This window comes from Pseudorca crassidens, chromosome 11 (assembly GCF_039906515.1).
Source record: "Pseudorca crassidens isolate mPseCra1 chromosome 11, mPseCra1.hap1, whole genome shotgun sequence".
Taxonomy (NCBI): domain Eukaryota; kingdom Metazoa; phylum Chordata; class Mammalia; order Artiodactyla; family Delphinidae; genus Pseudorca; species Pseudorca crassidens.
Window position 1 is genome coordinate 94,964,059 of NC_090306.1, and position 23,814 is coordinate 94,987,872.

General features: G+C 51.5%; 1 protein-coding gene across 1 annotated transcript in view; it reads right to left on the reverse strand.

Moving 5' to 3' along the window:
- CACNG2 (calcium voltage-gated channel auxiliary subunit gamma 2) overlaps positions 1 to 23,814 on the reverse strand; it is a 124,135-nt gene that overhangs the window by 4,994 nt on the left and 95,327 nt on the right. The window contains exons 2-3 of the mRNA XM_067697934.1: positions 15,469 to 15,552; positions 1,272 to 1,412 (exon numbers count right to left, since the gene is read on the reverse strand). Coding sequence (XP_067554035.1) covers positions 1,272 to 1,412; positions 15,469 to 15,552 — 225 coding nt within the window. The remainder of the gene's footprint in view (positions 1 to 1,271; positions 1,413 to 15,468; positions 15,553 to 23,814) is intronic.

Sequence of the window (23,814 nt, forward strand, 5' to 3'; positions counted from 1 at the left end):
GCAAAGGGAAGAGCTAATGGAAACAGAGCTATGGGAAGAAGGGAAAGAAGCAAGGGGCATCCTACAATGTATTGAGTAGTAATAATAATAGTAATAATAATAATATAGTTTATTGAGCACTTACTACCTGCCTTCACTGCTGAGTGCTTTTCAAGGGGTTTGCAGATGAGAAAACAGATTGCAGAGAGGTTAAGTAACTTGCTCAAGGCTGCACAGGGATTTGAAGCTGGTGTAGCAGAGGGTTAAGACTGGCTTCTAGAGCCAGACTGCCTGGATGCAAAGCCTCTGGCAGAGGAACCGGGGTCTGAATTTCCATATCTGTACTGACGAACCTAGTTGCAGGGCAGGAATAAAGAGGTAGACATAGAGAATGGACTTGAGGACACGGGTTGGGAGGGCGAAGCTGGGGCGAGGTGAGAGTAGCATCGACATATATACACTACCGAATGTAGAATAGTTGGCTGGTGGGAAGCAGCAGCATAGCACAGGGAAATCGGCTCGGTGCTTTGCGATGACCTAGAGGGGTGGGAGAGGGAGGATGGCAGGGAGGCTCAAGAGGGAGGGGATATGGGGACATGTGTGTGCATATGACTGATTTGCTTTGTTGTGCAATAGAAATTAATGCAGTACTGTGAAGCAATTATACTCCAATAAAGATCTATTAAAAAAATAATAGGACTTACTCCTGTCGGGTCACGGGGAGGATTAATACATGTGAATACATGTGAGTTGATGCATGTGAGTTAATAGACATGAAAGCTGTTAAGTCTGCACGTGGTAGGTGCTGCTTAAACGTTAGTCGTTCTTATTAAATGGCTCATACTACAGCCCATGTTCTTTTTCTGGCATCTGAAGCCAATGTGACTTGTCACATAACTGGGTTGAGAAATGTGGTTTTGGGTGCCTGCCTGCTCTCACCTGGGTAGGACAGTGAGGGGAGAGGGCAAGTGAGGATAGGCCTAGTGTCCTGAGAGGATCCTGGGATTGGGGCCTTTTTCCAGGAGGTGGGAGAAAGATGCATCGTTGGGCTAAAGGACAGAGTCTGGGGATGGTCCTGGAGGACTCAGTGGCGGGGCTCGGGCATTGCGTTGGGGCGGGAGCCCCAGCACAACTTGTCTTCCTTGCGACTCAGCCTGTTGCAAGGCCTGGAAATTCCTCTCTGCTCTCCCCTCCTCTCTCTGCCAGGTCCTCCCAGCCACTGGGCACCCAACCTCAACCTTCTCCCCACTGGTGGGCCTGGACTCTGGCCCACCTGGCTCAGCAGCTGTTACCTGCAGACACAAAGAAGATGCCGGCACTCAGGATGATGTTGTGTCGAGTCTTGTAGAACTCGCTGGCTGCGATGCAGAGTCCACCCATGAAGAGCAGAATCACACTCAGGATGGGGAAGATGCTCGAGGCCCTCACAGCCCCTGGAGAACACGGAGGGTGGGGGAGAGAGAACGGCAAGGCTATGACACAGGGGTTGGGGGGGAGGACACAGGAGGGAGGAGAGAGAGCAGTCTACAGGAGCCGGCTGGGGGGTGGGTTATGGACACAGGACCAGAGTGGAGGTTGTTTCGCAGTCCTAGAGAGGGAGGGAGAGGGAGCAATACACTGTCTAGCTCACAGCCCTTCAGGGATGCTCCACTTCCTCAAGGATCAAACCCCAGCGCTTCGTGAGCCCCACAGGGCCCCGTGGGACTTGGTCTCTGCCCATCCCCACATTCCCTCTCATCCAGCCATGGCAAACTTCCCATGACTCATTAATGCACGTTTCTTACTTTTGACATACTGAGCTTTCTTCCTAGAATGTCTTTCCTGCTCTTTTTCACTCAGCAAACTTCTATTCATCCATCAAAACCCAGCTCAAAAGTACCCCCCCCACACAAAGCATTTTCTGACTTCCTTAGGCAAAGTTATTAGCTCTCTCCTCTGCACGTTGGGGCACTTGGGGCACATGGAAAGGCAGTGTGTTTTAGTGGTTGGATGCTGGCTTTAGTGTTTATTAGCTGGATAAGTTTGGGTAAGTCATCTCACCTTTGTGCCTTAATTTCCTCACCTGTAAAATAGGGATGGTGATAGTGCCTGCCTCCTAAGATTGCTGTGAGGATTAAATGAGTTAATTCTGATAAAGTACTTAGATAAGTCTCTGAAGGAACATAGTAAACATTTGATAAATGATAGTTATTATAGTAAATATTTGCTTATATATATATGTGTCCACCATAGGTCGTGGGTTCCCATGAGAGCCAGGATGTAGCTGTTTTTTCAGTTCTCTCTCTTCATTTGTTCTGTCCCCACCACCTAGTTCAAAGCCAAAGACACAGTAAGCCTCTGATACAAGCTCGCCTTGTGAATAAACACGGAGAGGTGGTCCAGGAAGAGGAAGAAGCTGACACATTGCAAAGAAAAAAGAAAAGCAAAAGCAAAAGCAAATTAAAAAACCCTTCAGGATAAGTTAAGAAGGAAGGGCTAACAGGCAGGAGAAGAAAATATTTTAATGAATATTTTACTCCTGCGTGTGGGAGGATGAGAGTGCAGAGGGGCACAGACGGCTGAGGGCAAAGGGAAGGCGGCAGGGGGTGTATAGTGGGGGGACAGTGTCTGAAAGGGGACCCAGAGGGGTGGAGTCCTCTACAAAGTGTGTTTGGAAAGTAAAATATTTTTTTCTATCCAGATTCAAATAGGCAGAGAGTGATCTCAGGGCTCCTGACTCCCTGTCCTAGGAGCTGTGGACAGGCAGGAGACAGAGGTGTCTGGAGGCTAGTGTAAGGAAAGGGATGCTTTCTTGACATGTTTGGGTGGCTTGAATGGTAACCTAGGAAGTTGAGTCCTTTTAGACAGAGGGCCCTTTGGCTCGGCCCAGAGGTTGGCTGAGGGTCTGTGTTTTGGAGGGGAAGTGCCCCTCCCAGTGCCCCACCCCTGTTCCTTTTGGTGGCAGTGTGGCCACGAAGGATATGTGAAGAAGAGAATTTTTCTATATAGCACTTGAAGAATTTTTCTAAGAGTTTCAGGCAGTTTGCGGTGACGTGTGATGTAAGACCCTTCTCTCCCCCCTGGATCTTCTTCAGTAAGGCTACCCTGCAAGTGATGCTCCTGGATGAGTGGATTGCTTTGGGGGGCCTTGCAGAAGGGTGGAGTTCTGTATCCGGCAGGGGGGACCTGAGCTGCCCATATAGAAGCAGTGGCGAGAGGGTGGAGGACAGCTGTGTTACTCGGCAATCTAGTACCCCTCTCCCACTGCAGGCGAGGACGGTGCTGCCTCCTTCCCAGACCCGAGTGGATGTTCTCTTCCTGCAAGTCATTTCTGAGATAACAAGCTGTATCCCCAACCTGATCCCCCAGCCCACACACCCCCGCACAGACACGCATGCTCAGACGTGCACACTCATAGCTACCTGGATGTCATAAGCACGCGGAGACGGTAAGAACGTATTGAAGACCCAGAGCACAAGAGATAGTATTGGTGAAGCACCCACACCATGTTGGGTCTGATGTGCACGTTATACTTTAATCCTTGTAACACCCCTGCAGGGTGTATTTTTTGCCACAATTTACAGATGAGAAAACCGAGTTTCAGAGAGGTGAAGTAACCTGCTCAAAGCCACCCAGCTAGTAAGTCAGGATTCAAGCCCAGATCAGCCCAACTCTTGGACTACCCTGGACTCTCCCTCTGGGGCTTTCAAAGAGCCTGGGAAGCATGCAGGGTCCAGAAATTGGGGTTCTGGTCTCAGCTCTGCCACTCACTTGCTGTGGGGCTGAGATAAGTACCTTGCCCTCTCTGGTTTCCCCATGTGTGAAATGGGTGTGGACTGTTAGCCGATTTCTAATGCTTTTGCCCTCTCCACGTGGATATGATTTCTGACTGAACTGGAAAGGGGGACGACAGCACAAAGAAAGAAAGAGAGACTGGTGTGACTTCCAAGGGGCAGTGGTGGCCGCTCAGATGAGCGAGGCAGATGAAGTTCTCTGACCTTCTCCCTCCAAGAAAGCAGGTTCTTCCTGCCCACAGTATGCTGCATTTGGCAGACTGGGACTGCATCCTCAGAGCTCATGCCTCACAGCAGCCCTGGGCCTGACGTTTCCAGTTCAGTCTGGTCTGCTGTGGGAGCCTGGATGTCCCAACTCAGCCTTCCTGCTGGCAGAGAAAGGGAGCGCCAGCTGTGGAGGGAGATGAGAAACTCTGTGTGTGTGTGTGTGTGTGTGTGTGTGTGTGTGTGTGTGTGTGAGTGTGTGTGAGATAAAGAGCGGGGAGGCTGGAGGGAGAGGTCTGTTGTATTTCAGCCAGCAGAGAGCAATGTGGAGAAAACAGGACCACTTCACAAGGTAGCAAAGCAGCTTATGATATGGCGACAAGCAGGCAACACAAACAGAAGCCTCTTCACTCCGGCAGAGCCAACCCAGACACTAGCCTCCCTTGGAAGACGCCTCTTTGCCCAGAAAAAAGGTGACAGGGGAAGCTGGTAAACAGCGCCAAGCCTAGGAAGGCCAAAGTCCGCAGGACCCAGATTCAGGCTGGCAGGAAGCTGGTTTGGAGCAGGCAGGGACCCCTCCACTGAAACAATCTCTCGAAAGAGGTCTTTCTGGCTGGGCAATGTCACAGACAGAATGGGGATTTTGGAGTTAAGTCACACCTAACTTGAGATCCTGGCTTTGTCACTTACTAACTGTGTGACCTTGGTCAAGAAATTAACACAACGTTGTAAATCAACTATACTTCAATAAAATTGAAAAAAGAAGAATCTGCATTTTAACAAGATCCTGGTAACAAGACTTGTATGTGTCTGAAAGTTTGAGATGCACTATTGTAAGGATTAAATTGGATAATTTCTGTATTGTTTCTGATGCTAGGCGGGCAGTAAAAGGTAGCAAGTTTTGTTATTTCTAATGTCCTTTCCCCTTCATGCCAGACACAACTTCGCCACGAATTGTCCTGACTTCCCGCTAAGGCTGGGGTGGTCTTACCGCTAAAAATCTATCGTGAGGGGCAGAAAATAGCTCATTTATTCAATGCACAAATATTTATCGATCCCCTATGAGCAAGCGTATGGAACTACGTAACACCTACTGACATTTCTGGGGCTTCCTATGTGCCAGGCCCTGTGCTAAGTGCCTTCCATGGATGAACCCACTTAAACCTCCTACCAACCCCATGAGCCATGGGCCTTGGCTCAAAGGAGGTTACAAATACCTAAAGCAGGCACTGGTAAACTTTTTCTGTAAAGGGACACATCGTCAATGTTTCTGGCTTTGCTGGCCGTATGGTCTCTGTTGCAATTCCTCAACTCTGCCCTTATAGCCTGAGAACAGCCGTGGGCAATATGTGAACAAATGAGTGTGGATGTGTTCCAATAAAGCTTTATTTATAGAAGCAGTTTGTAGGCCAGAGTTGGCCTAACCGTTGCAATTTGGCCACCCTGGGCCGAAAGCATAATACACTGTACTGGGGAAAAGCTGTGCAGTTCAGAGTGGGGAGAAGCTTTGCTCTTGACTGAGTGGCCGTCACCATGCCTTGTTCCAGGCTGGGCACAGGAGGCATAGGGGTGCAAAACCAGGCCTGGCCCATATGCCTTTATAGGGCTTACATTCTCATGAAGGAGATACAGCACAGATGAACACGTAATTACCAACCAGGATGAAGTGCTGAGGAAGAAAGGGGCCCTTTTGGCACTGTGCAGGCAAGTGACAGGCTAATGTCACCCGTCGATGGCCGATGTTGCCTGAGGCATCAGAGTGTGGCGGGACTGTGTACATATATGAACCCATTGCTTTCATTTACAACTCCACGCAGTTAATTACCCCCATCACACACAGGCTAAAGCTGAGGCTCAGAGAGGTTAAGCCTTCGCTCAAGGCCACACAGCAAGGAAATGGAGGAGCTGGGTTTGTGAACCCAGGGATTCTGACTCTAGGCTCTGGGTGCCTAACCACTGCACCCCCGGCTCTCAGAGCATCCTCTGAACTCACATGGGCAACAGGGAGGGTTTCCCCGAGAGGGGGATGTTGGTGCTGAGATGGATGGATAAGAGAAGCTAACTGGCAGAATAGAGGCAGGGTGTTCTAGGGAGGATGTGGCATGAGCAAGGGCTGGGGGAAGCATGGCTCGTCTGGGGACTTGAAAGGGCTGATCACAAAGAGTTAGTGCGGGGCCTTGGGGAGCTCTGAGGAAGATGAGGCAGACTGGGGCCAGGCCACACAGGAACTCACGGGTTGTCTTTAAAGGATCCGCCTGCCAATGCAGGAGACACGGGTTTGAGCCCTGGTCCGGGAAGCAACTAAGCCTGTGCCCCACAACTACTGACCCTGCACTCTAGAGCCCGCGAACCACAACTACTGAGCCCACGTGCCACAACTACTGAAGCCCGCATGCCTAGAGCCCGTGCTCCGCAACAAGAGAAGCCACCGCAGTGAGAAGCCCACGCACTGCAACGAAGAGTAGCCCCCGCTCGCTGCAACTAGAGAAAAGCCCGCACACAGCAACGAAGACCCAGTGCAGCCATACATGAATAAAGAAATAAATACATACATACATTTATAAAGGCCTTAAAGCCGACAGGGCTGTCATGATCTGATGTGCATTTTAATAAGCAAATGAATATGTCAATCCCAATCTCTCAATTTATCCACCTTCCTTACCCCCTGGAAACCATAAGTTTGTTCTCTACATCTGTAACTCTATTTCTGTTTTGTAGATAAGTTCATCTGTACCCTTTTTTTAGATTCCACATATAAGCGATATCATATGAGGTTTGTCTTTCTCTGACTTACTTCACTCAGTATTAGAATAGATAACTAATAAGGACCTACTGTATAGAACAGGGAACTCTACTCAATACTCTGTAATGGCCTATCTGGGAAAAGGATCTGAAAAAGGGTGGCTATATGTATATATATAACAGATTCACTTTGCTGTACATCTGACACTAACGCAACATTGTAAATCAACTCCACTCCAATAAAAATTAAAACAAACAAAGCAAATGAATTAAGAAGTGGACCAGGGTAGCCACAGGGCACCAGGAGGAGGTTATTGCTGCTGACCAGGCGATGGTGGTACTTGGACCAGGTGGGTACAAAGGGTGTGGGCAGAGGTGGCTGGGTTTGAGGGATGTTTAGGAGTGATGAGTGGATATGGGTGGAGAAGAGGGTGGTGTTGAGGATAACTTCTGGGTCTCAGGTCTGCTGGCTGGCTGGATACAGCCACTTATGCAACTGGGAGAGGATCAAGCCTAAGGGGTGAGGGGAGGGAAATCAAGGTGTGGTTTGGGGCACGCGGAGTCTGAGGTGTTGTGCGGAGGGACAGTCGAATGTGTGAGATTGGGAAGTGGAGGTGCACTCTGGGCTGAAGCTGTAATCAGGGGTGTCACAGACACAGACGTGAGCACAGCAGTGTTTGAGCTTGGAAGGGTACAAGGGTTCACCGTGAGGCTCGGGGAGCCCCAGTGTTTAGTGGTGACACAAGTCATCCCACCCACTGCTCACACACTGCAGCCAAATTCTGTAGACAAATCATTTCGTGATCCAGTGCCCTGTGGGCCTGGCCCCTGTGGTGTCCTGCTGTGGCGGGCACAGCTGGAGGACAGGCAGACAGCTGCACACGGGGGCCCCGCTTCCTCACTCAGTCTGGCGGGGGTGGAGAGAGGTGGGCAGACCTCTTCCTGGGGCCCACTCTTTGCCTGGCCCGTCCTGGGGCCTGAGTGTGGGCTTTCCCTTCTTTGGATCTCAGGTCTGGCTCAGATGAGGTTGGACCAGATGACGCCTAAGGTTGCATCCATCCCTCATGGTCCTGTGCCCCTCAGACCTCTGCTTAGGAACCACTCAGCCAGGCTGGCCAGGTGCTGGTCATGCCTTTGATCAAAATAGTTGCCATGATCAGGTATACAGAAGGCAGGCTCCTTATTTTCTGGGCACATTTAACTTTATGCCTGTTATTCCATTTGGAATTTGATCCATTCTAATGGGATAGAATCGCAGATGTGCTGGGGTTGGGAGGAGCTTCTGGGCTCTGGGGTATCTCTCGCCCTCTCCTCCTGAATGCTGTGAAAAGGGATAGACTGCCGTAAATGCATGCAAGAGTGAGTGTGAGAAAGTGTGAGTGTGAGAGAGAGTGATGGGAGAGAGAGGAGGAGAGGAGGGGAAAGGCAGGGGGAGGGAGAGAGGGAGGGAGGCAGAGCTGCCCAGAGTGGTGGTTAGGAGCGTGGGCTCCTGATGTGCACCACTTACGGTCCCATGCTGGTTCCCCCACTGGCTGTGTGGCCTCTGTGCCTCTCCTTTCTCATCTGTATAATGGGGACACCAACAATACCCACCTCCTAGGGGTGTTGTGAGATGAATGAAGGTGACGTATCAAGTGTCAGGCCAGGCACACACATAGTCAAGTGTCCCATGAACGTTTGTGATATCTATTGACACAGGAAAGGGATTTTGGAGTCCAGCAAGCTTCCTCTGGGAGCACCACCTGTGCAGGTGCCGGATGCTTTCCCACTTCCTGTGGTCTCTGGGGTGGGTGATCAGCTGCATGTGCTCAGGAGAGACGGCCTGAGCGCATCTCACTTGCTGCATTGCCCGCCACCCCCCTGAGCCTCAGTGCTCTCCTCTGCGGCAGGGCAACGACCAGCACACCCAGCTCCCAGGGCAGCAATGAGGGGTGTTGAGTCAATGCATCTGAGGCTATTAGAACAGTGCCTGGTACCCACTAGCAACAGGAGAAGTTAGTTCTCACACAGCAGAGCGTATCATTGCTGCTTCTCATGGGCCTGGGGTTACCTCCACTGAGGTTTACTAAAGTGCAGGTTGCGGAGTCAGCGTGGTGGTTGCTGGATCCAGCACTTAAATAAATGGACCAGGACAGAAGAGAAACTGTCTCTGCGGGCGGAGGGCGCGAAGGGGAGGCGCCGTTCGAGAAGCGTTCGCTCTGGTTGCATGGATGTGAGTTAGTACGATTTATAGCTTAGATGTTCCCTGACTGCAGGATGTGGTCACACCCACTGTGGTGATCTCTGGAAGGAATGTCCCTCACGACAGTTTTGCTGGAAGGGGCTTCAGGTCTGGGGCAGAGGACAGGAGCACGCAGCCTGGAAAACCATCACGGAGGCAGATGGCATCCCAGAAAGTGTGCTGGGCTGGGGTAAGTCACTTTCCCTCTCTGGATCTCGGTTTTTTCCTCATCTGTAAAATGGGAGGATGGGGCTGGGTGACCCTCGGGGCATGTCTATCTCCAGTATTTCCGGAGCTGCAAGGATGTCTCCCTGAACTTCTAAACTCTAGTGGGAAGGAGGGGGTGGTGGACTTCCCTCAGTGCTCCCCTGGGGCAGCTGGGGAGCCCTAACAAAGCACCTCCGTAACCCTTGTCTCAGTGTATCCTCAGAGCCCCCTGGGGGACTGGTATTCATCGAGGCTCAGAGAAGTTGAGTAACTGATCCAAGGCCACAGAGCAGAGCTCACCTCGGATTCAGGACCTTTCACTCCAAGTCCCAAGCTCAGACCTTGACTCCTGGTATCCCTCTCACCTCCCACCTAGGAACCCGCTGTGTGCCTGGTGGTACTGGCAGAGGGGAGTGGAGAAGGGGGAACAGGGAGGAGGGGGTTCTCTGAGGCTGGGAAGGGTGGCTTTGGCTCAGCTTGAGACCCTCCATCCGCCTCAGTGCTCATTCTGGGGAGAGGGTGAACGTTCCAGGTGGCTCTAGTGAGGGTGGTCCCTCACTCATTGACTCAGCAAACAGCTCCCGGGCCTGAGTGGGGGCAGGCCCTGTGCTGGCCGGGGTGGGAGCAGACTCCCTATCTGCAACTACTCCCTGCAGTGTCCTCAAGCTGTTCACCACCCAGTGGGAAAGAAGAGTCTGTAACAGAAGTCGTAACACGCAGGCTGGAAAACAGAGCGGTCACCTCCCTGCGACCCAGCCTTCTCGACATTCCCAGCCTCAGAGAAGGGTAGCACTGCCCACTGTCTCCCAGGCAGGATGCCTAGATGTCATCTTTTTTTTTTTTTTTGGTACACGGGCCTCTCACTGTTGTGGCCTCCCCCGTTGCGGAGCACAGGCTCCGGACGCGCAGGCTCAGCGGCCATGGCTCACGGGCCCAGCTGCTCCGCAGCACATGGGATCCTCCCAGACTGGGGCACGAACCCGTGTCCCCTGCATCGGTAGGCGGACTCTCAACCACTGAGCCACCAGGGAAGCCCCCCTAGATGTCATCTTGCGTCCTCTTTCTCTCACCTCCCCCCACGCAGGCTGTCAGTAACACCTGCCGGCCTCACAACCCGCCCCCTTCTCATCTACCTCCCCGACTTCCACCCTGGTCTGAGCACCTGTGTTTCGAGCCTGGATTCTGGCCGTAACCTCCTACTGGTCTCTCTGTTTCTGCTGGGACCCCATAGTCAGTTCTACAGCAGAAGCAGAGCGGTGCTGTTAGCGTGGATGTCAGTCCTCGCCTCTCTGCTCAGAACCTTTTCGTGCTCCAGTCTCAGAGTAAAGCCGACACCCACAAGTCCTGGCCTGGCTTCCCACCCACTGCTCACACCCTCTGCCTCGCCGCATGCCAGCCTCAGACACTTTGTACTGGCTGTTCCCTCTGCCTGGAACCCTCTTCTCAGGGCATCTGCAGGACCAGACACGCTCCCTCACTGCCTTCAGGTCTCTGTTCAAACGTTACCTCCCCAGTGGACCTCTCTGACCACTGTACTGAAAACTCTCGCACTCCCTCTCTCCTTAATCTTTATCCTTCCTACTTTTCACTGTGTAACATACCGACAATAATGGCTAACGCCTCCTGAATGCTTACTGTGCTCTGGGCTGGAGGGAAGAGCTGTCTTACACTGACTCACTCAAGCCTCATTACAACCCTGCGAGCATACGGATGAACATCCCATCGGGAGGAGTCTGAGTACCGGGGGAGTTAATTGAGAAGTGGCAGAGCTGGATTTGAACCCAGGCAGTGTGTGCTAAAGCCCGCCATCACATTCTCCTGTCTCCTACTGGTGGTAAAGTTCTGTAAATTTACCCCCAAATAATCCTCAGGGTCCTACCTGCCTGGGCCGCTTTCCACCTCCCTTACAAATGGCCCCTCTGTCTCCCTTACAGGTGTCCGCTCCTGACCCACGGCTGCCCCCAGGGAACTCTCCTCCTGCCTGTTCTTGATCTCAGGGGGTCAGTGACTCTGGGAAGATGTCAGCTCCCAGTTCAAGCGTAATCAGGTGAGGTGTCTCCTGAGGGGGAGGAATAGGCCCTGTCCAGAGCCCTCCCTCCCTTCCCCCTTCTGTCCACTTCTGGCTTTGGAAAAAGAGTAGTTGGCATGGCAAGGCCCTGATACTACAGCTCTGGTGTGTGTGTGTGTGTGTGTGTGTGTGTGTGTACATGAGCGTGCGACCTATGGGGGCCAACCCCTCTCCTCCCCCTGGGCAGAGTGTGTCAGGGACCGTAGCCGTTGCTGGGAGAGCTTCACCCCACCCTGCAGTTAGGGGCCACACTACAGGGATTTTGAGGTCTTGCACACAGTAGGTGCTTAAGGCATGATTGTGGAAGGAAACTGAATTCTTCTGAATCTTCTTCCCCACTCCAAACCACATTGGGACAGCTGGGAAATACCACACACACACACACACACCACGAAGAGACCCATGCGCACACAAGTAGACACATGCAACCACACAGGCGCTTACATTTAGATTGATAGCCACTCACGCATGGACGTGCAGGCATCAAAACACACGGAACACAGTACAGACTCATGCTCTTGTGCACAAGACACAGACACACCGACACACCCTGAGCGTCATAGGAAGTCACACCCTGGTCACCACTGCCTCTGCGCTTCACCAGCTTGAGGTAAGGAGCTTTGGTAAGGAGGGAGGGGGCTAGGGAGGAACCACACACCGCAGACCCAGCCGCTGGCCCTGCAGAGCTGCCTGGGAAAAACAGGCTGGTCACCTTTCCTTTGTGGGTAAGGTAGCAATAGGTGGGCAAGGCTTGTATCGGCCACATCTTCTTGGGGCCAGAGGTCCCGTGGCCCAGAGTGATGATTGGAACCGGCTAGAGCTGTTCCTCCCTGGACACTGCAGCTCAGGAGAAGCTGTGGACCTCCTCAAATACTCATGGAGACTGGGGAGTAAGAGCGCGCATGCGTTCATTCAGTCATTCATTTGTCCCATCAGATGTTAATTCAGCGCCTTCCTTCTGCCCCATCCTCCAAGAGGCACTGGACTTGCCTGAAGCTTGGCCTGCTGGCTTGAGAGCAAGTGAGCCCCACTTTCTCTGCCAGCCCAGGAGATAAGCTCTGCGCTCCTGGCCAGCCACGCCCTCCTAGCATTCTCCCTCCTCCCTCTCTGCTCCAGATCCCGCATCCAGCTGATGGATCGTGGATGGCAGGGGTTAACCAGGCCCCCTCGCTGGCCACCCCTCCTCATCTTCCTCCCTGGGGCCTCCTCCTCTGCCTCTAAGTCTTGGAGTCTGAGGCTCAGTTCCTGCACCTCTTCTCTCTCTGCACCACTCCCTTGGGGCCTTCATCGAGTCTCACGCCTCGAAATATCATCCCCATGCTGACAGCTCTTAGACTCCTGTCTCGGGCCAGGACACCTCCCCGTGGGCCTCTGTAATTTAATGTGGCCAGTCCTGAGCTTCCATCCTTCCCCATCCCAACCTGCCCCCTCCACGGACACACACCTTGGAGTCATCCTTGATTCCTTCCTGTCCCTGGAAATCCACATGCCGCCTTTCAGAAAATCCTGTATGCATACCCTTGGGAATACTTTCAGGCTCTGACCCCTTCCCACCTCCTTCACTGCCACCACCTTGGTTCAACCTGCTGTCGTCTCTTGTCTGGATGATTGTAACAGGTTCCTTGCTTTTTGCTTCTTTCCTTCACCAGAATGTAACCCTCACAAAGGCTCTGACTTTCTTTGTTTTGTTCACCTTTGGGTCCCCATACCATCAACAGTGTCCTGTACATGGTGAGTGGTAGTGAATGTCTCCTGAGTGAATGAATGAATGAATGAATGCTTCTAGATGCTTCTAGAGTCCAAGTCTCTGCATTGGTGCCACCTTCCTTAGGGAACCCTTCTGGAATGATCGCCTCCAGTCTGGGTTGGGGCCAGGCTCCCTCAGCACCCCACACTGCCTTCTATCCCTGCCTGAGGCGTCTCTGTTAGGTTCCTGGGTCTGTCCAGCCTTCGTGGCAGGTGTGCTGTAGGTTTAACAGGCCAGAACTGGAAGCTGACTCAGGCCCCGCCCACCCGGGTGCAGCTCCACCCACCTCCCTGGGCCAAAGGCACGCCCATCTCCAGGAGAAGCTCCGCCCACCTCATTGGGCCAGCGATCCTCCTAGAAGAACGACCTCTGTCTTCTAGCTTCTCTAGCCAATCAGGTTACAGCTTAATGGAGGATGATGGGAACTCACATCTTCCGACTTTAAAAAGTCACTTTTGTTGTCTAGCCCCAGACTGGCATATTACAGATCAAGGGTCAGCAAACTCTGCCAGGTGAGGCCTGCTGCCTGTTTTTGTAAATGAAGTTAAGTTTCAATGGAGCAAGCACAGCCGCGCTCGTGTGCTCCTGTATTTGCTTTTGTGCTGCAAGGTCAGCTATGAGTAGTTGGGACAGAGACTGTATGGCCCACAAAGCCTGGCATATTTACTATCTGTCCCTTTACAGAAAAAGTGTGCCAATCTCTGTTACAGATGCTCAAAAAATATGGTTGGATTAAGTCAATTCAAGTCAGACCCTCGGAAACCTGCGCTGCTAATGTACGTTCAAGTCTTCTGTCCAGAGACACCAAAATGAACCAAACACTCTAAGCAATTCTCTCTTTAAAATTAGGGAAATGGAGGTATAGGATAGGTAGAAATAGCCACTGAAGAATCCTATATCTTTCTTTTGTTTAACAAATAGCATTTATTGAGAACCTACTATATTCCAAGAGCTGTTCCAGACAGAGCAAAGAATGAGACAAGGGTCCTGTCCCAACAAGCGCTTGGCATCTGGATGGTAAAGCATCACACCCTCACTGTGTCCAGCCAGTGCAGCTTTGGGTGCTGGCTCTGCTGTGTCCCTCCTTCCACCTCTGCCCTCGGGTGTGTCTCTGCCAGCCCCCGCATCCCAAGTCCAGCTGTTCTCAGAGGGTCCTCCCGCCAGGCTGTGCTCTACCTGCAGCCACGGACTGTGTCTTACTCATTCCTCTGGATCGCCACAGCGCTGAGTACGGCCTCTGACATACAGAAGATGCTCAGTCTGCCTTAATGCCACCACCAGGCTCCTTTGAGAGCCCCAGACCCGGTAATGGGGATGACGACCTAATGACCCTTTAGGAATTCCATCTAAGAGCAGCATCTATGCAGGAATTCATAAGGGGAAAGGATGAGCTTTGTAAGATATTTCCCCCCTTTAAAAAGAAAGCTATAAATGACGTGATGTTTCTTTCCCTTCTCTTCCCAGCTGCCTGGCTGGCTTCGTGCTCCATGGGCTTGCAGTGAAACCCAGATTTCAGGCTGATCTGAGAGCTGGGTTTGATGTGAGGGGTAATTATTGAAAGCGACAGGGGTGATCCATATAATAAAATGCCCCCTATATTTTTCATAAAAGTGATCCAAGGGTAATACTAACCGATGCTGTGGGGGGATGGGAGGGAGGCTTTGGCCCAGGAAGGGCACCTGGGAGCAGAAGGGGACGGGCAATGCTCCTGGGAGGAGAGTAAACTCCCTCAGGAAGTGCTGCCTGAGAGCCTGGAGCAGAGCTTTCAACCTCGTCTGCTCGGGGCGGCTTTGCTGTACCAGGTATCAAGGACCCTTAGCCCATCTCCTGGAAATCCTTTTCTCCCAGAACATTTTGCCTTGTTAGTTTTTGCTGATTCTTGAGAGATTTCCTTTGGGTCTCAAAATACTTTCTCTTGATAATATGTCTCAGGTGGATTTAAGATCACAGCTATTACATCAGGATTTAACTTTGACTTGACTTGTGGGGAAAGAAAAAAATCTCATTGTTTCAGTAGAAGTTCCAGTCTGGCACCGCCTGATAAGTTTCTTCATTGGGTTATTCAAGAAATAGCTACTGAGTGCTTTCTACATGCTGGGCCCTGGGCTGGGAATACAATCATGAACGAGATAGGTAGAGTCTATCAGAGTCCTAGTGGAGTTGGCAGCACTGCGAGGGAGCTGGTTGCTCAAATAGACAAGGACCCCACAGCGTGATAAAGGTGCTAGGCTCTGGGAACCCCTTCAAGGGCATGGAGGACTTCTTGGAGGAGGTGATGTTTCAGCTGAAACCTGGAAGATGAGTAGGAACTTTCCGACAAAGAGGGGAGAGAAGGGCATTGCAGGCAGAGGGAAACGGCATGCATGAAGATTTGGCCACTGGGCAGGAGGGGAGGAGGGAGGCTTAGCTTTTTCCTGCCCTCTGTGGTGACAGGGACCTCTAGATAGTCCTGGCCTTTGACTCTCGAAGGATGGAAGGGCAGGACCCACCACGAGGAAGGAGATAAAAAAAAATTGCATGCACTCACGGAGGAAATATTCTGCTGTGTCAGCTTCGTAATCTGCATCCTCTGGGAAGTGATCAATTTGCTTGCAGAGACCTTTGAAGTTCCCTGGAAAACAAGGGAAGAAAGAGCTCGTAAGACATCCTAGGCTCCGGGGATTCAGAGCCCACCGGCCTCTTCCAGACTTCTCGCTCTTCTGAAACTGGCTCAGCCCTCTCCCTCATCCCCGGAGGAAGGTATCGCTTTGTCTGTTTGGACATCTGTCTGGTGAATCAAAACACACACACCCGCGGTGCTGTGGAGAGGATCTAAGGCTTAAGACTTCAAAACCCAGCCTTCCATCTCTGCATCGAGGCTTCTGAGGATTAGCTGAGGCGTGGCGGGCAGTGGAGGTTTGAATCTCTGCTGGGGACTGCCACGGAGGAAGCTGGTGAATGTCAATACACCTGCCTCTGCGCCCCAGCCCGGCTGGGAGTCACCTCACGTCTTACACGCGAGAAAGCAGATCGCTTTCCAAAGAAGGCCGACCCCAGACGGGGCTGGAGAACATTCCCACAGACCTTTAGATGAGATTGCAAAGCATTTTCTCACTGGCAGTTACATAGAATTCACTATATGAAGCCCCTGAAAGTTCTGAAATACCCCTAGGGTTGAGCCCCCCAAGGGGGCTGGGCCCTCTACCAGGCTCTTGGACTAGGACCCAACCTGTGAGAGGGGTATTAGCATCCCCATTTCACAGATGAAGAAACTGAAGCTCAGGGAGGCTAAACGACTGATTAAGTACTCATGGCCAGGAAATGATGGAATAAGGGCTCAAACAAAGACCTTTCGGTGCTAAACATCTCCTTGGTGATTGCTGAGAAAGTGAGAGCTGGCTCAGATGAAAACCCCTAGCCCAGTGTCCAGCGGGCCCCCAGCAGTGATCCCTAAATGAATGAGTGAACTATTGAATGCGATCTTCATAAAAACTCATGTGGAGACTAGAATTACAAGCACGGCTGCTTCATGACACCAGAGACTTTGTCTGTTTTATTTGCGTTGTATCCCCAACACCAGCATAGACACTTAAATTTCTCTGAATGACTGAACCCTCGAAGCTGTGCAGGGAGATACGGCAACCGCGGGTGAGAGGCAGGCTTTGCGGCTGGACTGCCCTGGCCTTGGGTCTGACTCAGCTTCACGGAGACGCCACACCTCAGTTTTCTCAGAGGAAAGTGGAGATCAGAGCAATTCTTCCTTCACAATTGTCATGGGGATTACACGAGTTGACATGTCGAAAGCGCTCAGGGCGGTACCTGGCACGTTAGTAAATGTACTGGGGGTATTGACGTGAGAGAGGTATGAACCTTGACTACATTTAGCCCCTGACATTCAGGATTTTCCTGTGACGGTAGCTAATGTAACCTAATTAATACAGTCCCCAATACGTGTTAGCAATTTCTTTTCTTATTACAGGATATTGAATATAGTTCCATGTGCTATACAGACCTTGTTGTTTATCCATTCTATATATAATTGCATCTGCTAATTCCATCCCTCCCCCATACACCCTCCCCCTTGGCAACCACAAATCTGTTCTCTGTGTCTGTGAGTCTGTTTCTACTTTGTGGATAAGTTCATTTATGTGATATTTTAGATTCCACATATAAGTGATATCATATGGCATTTGACTTTCTTTTTGACTTCCTTCACTTAGTATGATAATCTCTCGGTCCATCCATGTTGCTGCAAATGGCATTATTTCATTCTTTTTTATGGCTGAGTAGTATTCCATTGTATAAAGAAGTTTTATTATTATTATTTTCGATTTTATTTATTTATTTATTTTTGGCTGCGTTGGGTCTTCGTTGCTGCGTGCAGGCTTTCTCTCGTTGCGGCGAGCGGGGGCTACTCTTCGTTGCGGTGCGCGGGCTTCTCATTGTGGTGGCTTCTCTTGTTGCGGAGCATGGGCTCTAGGTGCGCGGGCTTCAGTAGCTGTGGCTCACGGGCTCAGTAGCTGTGGCTCACGGGCTTAGTTGCTCCGCGGCATGTGGGATCTTCCTGGACCAGGTCTCGAACCCATGTTCCCTGCATTGGCAGGCGGATTCTTAACCACTGCGCCTCCAGGGAAGTTCCTCTCCGGAGTGCCCGAAAGCCACAGACCTCTCATTTTCAGGAACGACTTCCAGCCCGCTGGCACGGATCTTAACGCTCCCGCCCTCACCCGACGGAGCAGTTTCTTTTCTTATAGGATCCTGAGCCTTGTAGCCCATGGAGTAGGTTTTATCATGTACTATAGAAATTATTTAGGAATTTTAAGGCATTAGTACACAGACCTGTGCATACCACATATAGCTGTATACATAGGATACAGGTGTGCTTATATAACTAAGTACTTTAGGTATTTCTTGCTGTTATCATGTTACGTAGGTAATTCTATACTACATATTACAGAGAAGATGGTTGATCCTTACTCTCCAACCCCCCCCCCTTAACTGTCTCTGTACCAAATTCGCTTCCTTTCCCAACTTTTGCAAGAAAAACAGTTCCCCAGAGCATAACGGAACTTCGGGTAGCTTCACTGCAGCTTTGTGGGATCCGAAGAGCACAGCGTTTCACTCCAGATGCTCCCACCAGGGCAGGCGTCTTCTAAGTGTGGTGGGCAGTCTCTTCTCTTGCTCAGCACCCTCCCCACCCCATACCTTGCTGTCTCCCCCTCCTCTGTTGTCCTGACCACGTCCCACACTGCTCTCGGCATCTTGCTGCATTAACCGGAGGCCTCCCGCGCCCCCTACTAGCTCATCCTCCATCCAGCCACACACTCTTCTCTCCTGAGAAGAGTCTTTGTACCCGCTGCTAAGAGGATAACATAGCCTCCCCATTGTTAAAAGTACAAATCAGTGTATTTACAAAGCACTTTGCAGAGCACTTTCATTTTCTCTCAATTCAGTCTGACAAATATTTCGTCAGTGCCAACTTGGTGCCAGGCGTCTTTACGAGGAATCCGTACGGGAGAGGAGGTGCGGAGAACGGTACTGACGTGCCCCGAGGCTCCTAAAAAATTGGGGGCAGTGTTCAACCCCCAACCAAGGGATCACAGGTGGAGCCCCCACGTCTGTCTTCTAAGGGTCCCACCCTTCAGGCTGGGGGACCACACCTGCACCTTCTCCCCACGCAGCCTGGCTGTCCCGCTGCCCCAGCCCGTGCCTCTGTCAGCCTTGGACCGTTGGGTCCCAGCATGATGCCTAGCGCAGGAGACGCACTCCAGAGATGCTTGTTGAGAGGCTGTGTCAAATAATCAGCAGCCAGACCTCTCCGGACCTGGGAATCCAGCTGCTTGTTTGATGTCTCCTGGTGGATGTTTTAAAAGCACCGTACACTCAGCAGGTCCAGACTGGAACTCATGATCTGTCCCTCAAGCCTGGTCTTCTGGAGGCACCAGCTAGGTCAGCCAATGCCTCTTTATCGCTCCCTTGTGAAAACTGAGCCTAGCCATCATCGCCGACATCTCCTCCTATTCCCTGCAGGCTCCATTCATCACGACGTCCTGTCTGTATTTGCTCTCAGTATCTCTCAAACCCATCGATTCCTTTCCAACAATAGTGACACCCACTGCCAGGTGGGTGCTTGCTTCCCTGGATGACTGCGGTAGCCTCCCCACTGGTCATTTTGTACCCACTGTTATCCGTCTCTACAGAGTAATCATAGTGAACCTTTGAAAATGCAAATCTGTTCAAGCCACATCCAGTTTGAAACACTCAACAGCTTCTCGATGCTCTTAGGGAAAAGCTCAACATCTTTAACAGGGTCTGACCCGGACTTCTGTCTGGTCTCACCTCCCTCTTGGTGCATGTGTCATCTCTGCTTTCTTCCTGCCATGCTTGCTCCTACCACAGGGCCTTTGCACACGCTGGTCTACCTTCCTGTGCCCCCATCATATCCTTTGCTGTCCCTCTCTCAACCTTCTTTGGCCCTCCTGCACTGTGCTAGTGGGGTGTCTGCCACTATGCTGGCTGCTCTGTGTTGGAGGGAGGTGTTAAGGCATGAATGATGCTGGTGGGAATGTTCTGGTAGAGAGGGAAGAATTGATAACCGAGGGAGGGGATGGGGCAATGCAGGAGCAATGTGAGAGGGGATGAGGTCTGGGACACAAGTGCAAGGTTGGCCTTATATGGACGATGGTGTGTCCACCGCACCCGGAGGGAAGGGGCATCTGTGGGTACAGATGCAGGGGATGAGTAGGCATGGTGGGAGCTTGTGACACTTCTCTTCTGGTTGCTTTTCTTGATGAAATGGGAAGCATGCTCATCAACTGAGGATGATGAAGGGGAGGAAGGGTTGGAGATTTGAGGGAAGTGGAAAGTGAAATTTTTCTCCATGTGAGTGGGAGAGGGAATGGGCCAGGCTTGAGACATGAAGTGTGGGTGTTGGTGGCTTGAAGGTCCCTCTTGAGATTCTGTGGTTTTCTCTGAACACATTTAGTATGTGGCTGCAGTCTAGCTGGAGAGTTGCCTTTAACCAGGATGAGAGTCAGTGAGATGAACACAAGAAGGTGAGGGGAGAAAGGCAGTGATTCTGAAGATGGATCAGGCCCTAAGCTGGTAAAGGGGACAGTGAAAAGGTGGTGGGATCAATGTACTGGAAACGTAAGGTGAGGGTCAAGGGATGGTGGCGGGAGTGAGCTGGAAGGGTGGGGCATGGGAGTCAGAGAGCAGATGCAAAAGACTGAGATTGTGGAAGGGGCGTGGTTATTGGTAACATCAGGGTCAATGATAAGACCATGAACCGGGTGGCTCAAGTCGGGTGGAGGTAGGGATGCCATTCAAAGTATTTAGCAAAGCTCATACAAATTAATATAGAAGACAAAACGAAATAACTTTTGTACATAAAATAAAACTAAATGTTTGCTTTTATTTCCTACATACATCAATTACATATTATAAAACTGCTTACCAAGTTAAATGTTGACGTGCAAATGATTCATCAAATTATTCTAATGAACCCCAAATCAGTGGTTGGTTTTTAGAAATTATTGGTGTGATCTTTTGATGATGAGGCTCTTACAAGCTAAATGATGGCCTTGTCTGGATGGAGATTTGACACAGGGAACCATACCAGATGCTTCTGGCCCTTCTCTGTTAGAGGAAGAGTCATCCTGTCTCTGTGATATAGAATTTTCTCCTAACCCGCCTGATGCAGTTCAGTTGGGGACTTCTCTGAGAAAATAGCCCTCTGTCCTGGAAAGTGGCAGAGCTGGGAGTGGTAGAGTGGGCGTGGTGGTGGAGGTGAGAAGAACGGAAACCTCAAGAGGCAGTGCTCTTGTGGGCAGTGGGGTGAGCACAGCCCGGTCCTGCCACTCAGGATCCTTCGAAGGTTCTGTTGTTCTTGAGTCCTTGCATACCCCCTGCAGAGCCAGATATACCGGGGCCTGTAGAGGCACAGAGCTCATCCTCCATCCATCCTTGGGGAGTGGGGAGAGGCCATGGGCCTCAGTCCCAGCCCCTTCCTTCTCTGCCTGTCACAACCCTGCTCAGCCCTCTTCCCCATACTTGGTGGGGCTGATTGATGCTGTGGGGTTTCAGTATTAAACAAGCAATGATGCAGGACTTGTAAGGGCTGGCTGAGAGAGGGGGAGAGGCCAGGTACTGCGAGGACTCTCTGCCTGCTTGTGAAATCTCCCAGAGGACCACAGAAGTAGCACTAGGGAATGAGGCAGCAAGTGTCTCAAAGAATGGGTGGGGGGAATGCCCGGGAGGCAAAGAATAGAGGCGAGGGGGAGTCAGGGTAGAGAAGGCTGGGATGAATTTCAGGGAGAAAGGATTTTAGGAGAGAGGCCGGGAGATGGAAACAGCAGGGGAGGGTCCCACCACCCTCAGGCCCAGGGCTGTGGGTGATAAAACACCCCCGTGTGGGGGATGGCAGGGGGTGGTATCCTCAGGGGAGGACAGGTTTCCATCAGAGCAAGAAGAGAAGAGATTGAGAACATGGGGGATTTTTGCCGACATCAGGACAAAATTCCAGAAATCCCAGAGCAAGGATTTGTGGGGCTGGGGGAGTTGGTGATTGGGTTAGAACTCTGAGGGATGAATGGTTGGTAGTGAGGAAAGACCCAGATAACCTGGAACTCAGGCTATGGCAGGATTGGTCCCAATGGTCTCTAGGTTGACGGTGATGATGAGGTTGTGAGCGTCAGCTGGAAGCATACGGGGTCTCCAGGAGCACTCGGGGCTCTGTGGCCCAGGACTCAGTCTGACTAAGGTGGTGCTACCAGTAGCATCCCATCACTTTTGGTGGAATTTAAGTTTGGTAGAACATCTGTGTCACAGACATTACTACCGACAGCGAAGAGGGGTGTCATCTTGTTTTCCTGATGCCAGCCTAGAGTTCTGCTCTATTTCTTTCTGGTTGGTGGTCATCAAGCCCAGGAGTTGACACATCTTCAGGCATAGATGGATCCAGGTGCTCAAAAATCTGGTGTCTCTCACCATCTCTGATCATCCTTCCTCTCTCCCCAGGGTAGAGACTAAGGGCTGACTAAGTGCTTGGGCCTGGTGTGGTGGAGGGAAACCTGACCTGATTCTTGCTCTTCAGGGGCACGCAGTCTTGGGGGAAAGACAGAAAGCACAGAATTTATTAGAATGTAATGTCTCACGTCATTAGAGGGATGTATAAGGCCTTATGGGAGCATAGTTTTTCAGCTGACATTTGTGTAGCACCAACTGTATGCCATGCTTGTGCGATCTGCTGAGGACACAAAGGAAAAAAATATACTTTCTCCCACAGAGCATGCCATCTATGGGAGACAGAGAACAGAGGCTGTGGGGTAGCAGGATGTGTGTTGTGACAAAGCAGGGCGTGTCTGGGAGCACACAGAGGGCTGCAGATCCAGGTGTGTGAGTGTGCAGGTGTTGACACAGGCCTCCTGACTTGGAAGGTGGAGGAGTTAGCCAGGTGAAGCAGGTAGGTAGGGATGTGTGTGTGTGTGTGTGTGTGTGTGTGTGTGTGTGTGTGTGTTGGGGCATGTGAGGAAGCGGTGGAGGATGAGAAGGGATTCTAGGAAGAAGGGCCGACAAGAGCAAAGTCAGGGACCTGCTGGGCACACAGGAGGGAGCAGAGTGTCTCAGGGGTCAGGCAGGTCCTCCAGGGCAGAGTTGTGGGTAACAGGGAAGCCTGGAAGCAGTGGTGTGCTGGGGCCGGCTTACATCAGGGGAGCTGATTGTTAGTGTCTCTTCCTAACTCACATGAGTAGCTTGAAATCAGCCATGGTGGTAGTGTTTGCACCACGGGAATCGGCAAGCACTACAAATCAAGGTCCCCTTTCCCTGCCCGGAGAGCCAGCTGTTAAACATTTACCAGGACACGCTTGCATGAACGGCAATCCCGTATGAGGGCTTGGCTGGTGCAAAGATGTGACATCTTCGTGGGATTGGAGATTTACAGAAAGATTGGTCCCATTGGGAGGGCTGGATGGGTCAGTGTGAGGGCAGGAGATAGCTGGGGAGGGGCAGGGGCCAGGTCCCGCAGGGGCTTGTGGTCCAGGCTGAACTGAGGAGGGGGCATCTCAGCGTCCACTCCCCCTACAAGCATTGGCTTTGAGCTTTTGGAGGATGAAGAGGTGGGGGGACTCTCCCACCATGAACTATATAAAGGATTACTCTAATCACCGCGAAATCTCTACTGAACCTCCACCCCAGAAGGGCCAGCGATGCCACGTCAACCCCAGAGCCCAGGGACTTCAGGCCAAGCTGAGGTGGGAAGGCCACGGGCTGTGCCTGAGGCAGCTACAACTCTGCCTCCAGGAATTTCCCACTTCAGATTGAAAATTTCAGCTTGCAGGTATTAAGTAGTTTAAAAGGAGGTTTCATCCGCTTTGTAAAAAGCACATTAATATCTCACGGCACCCACTGCTGTCTCATTTATTTGAGATGCAATAAGCTCTCATAAACTTGGTCATTAAGGGTTGAACAGACACTGTTTTATTTTCCACGTATTCACGAGAGTCTGAAAGAGCAGCTCGGAGCCGGGAGGGTGCGTGGAGGGGGCCGGCTGATGCACGGGGAGGAGATCGGCTAAGCGATATTTTAAGTGAAGCAAAGGAAGGGCTTGGTGGGAGCTGCTTGTGCTGCGTTTTAGACCTTTTCTGCTCCTGGCTGTTTGCTTTGCTGGCAAGGGCCCTCCCTGACCGCAGGGATTAAGGACACCTTGGGGCAGGTGGGCGAGGCCTGGCTCGTCCCTCTCGGGAACCCCAGGCCCCAAACAGCGCTGGCACGGGCTGCTGCTGGAAGGTGTGAAACGACAGCCTTTGTGGCTGTGATAAGTCCACTCGTTCCCCGTTCATTCATTCACTTAACTGTTTTGAATGCCTGCTATGTGCTAGGTCCCATGCAGGCA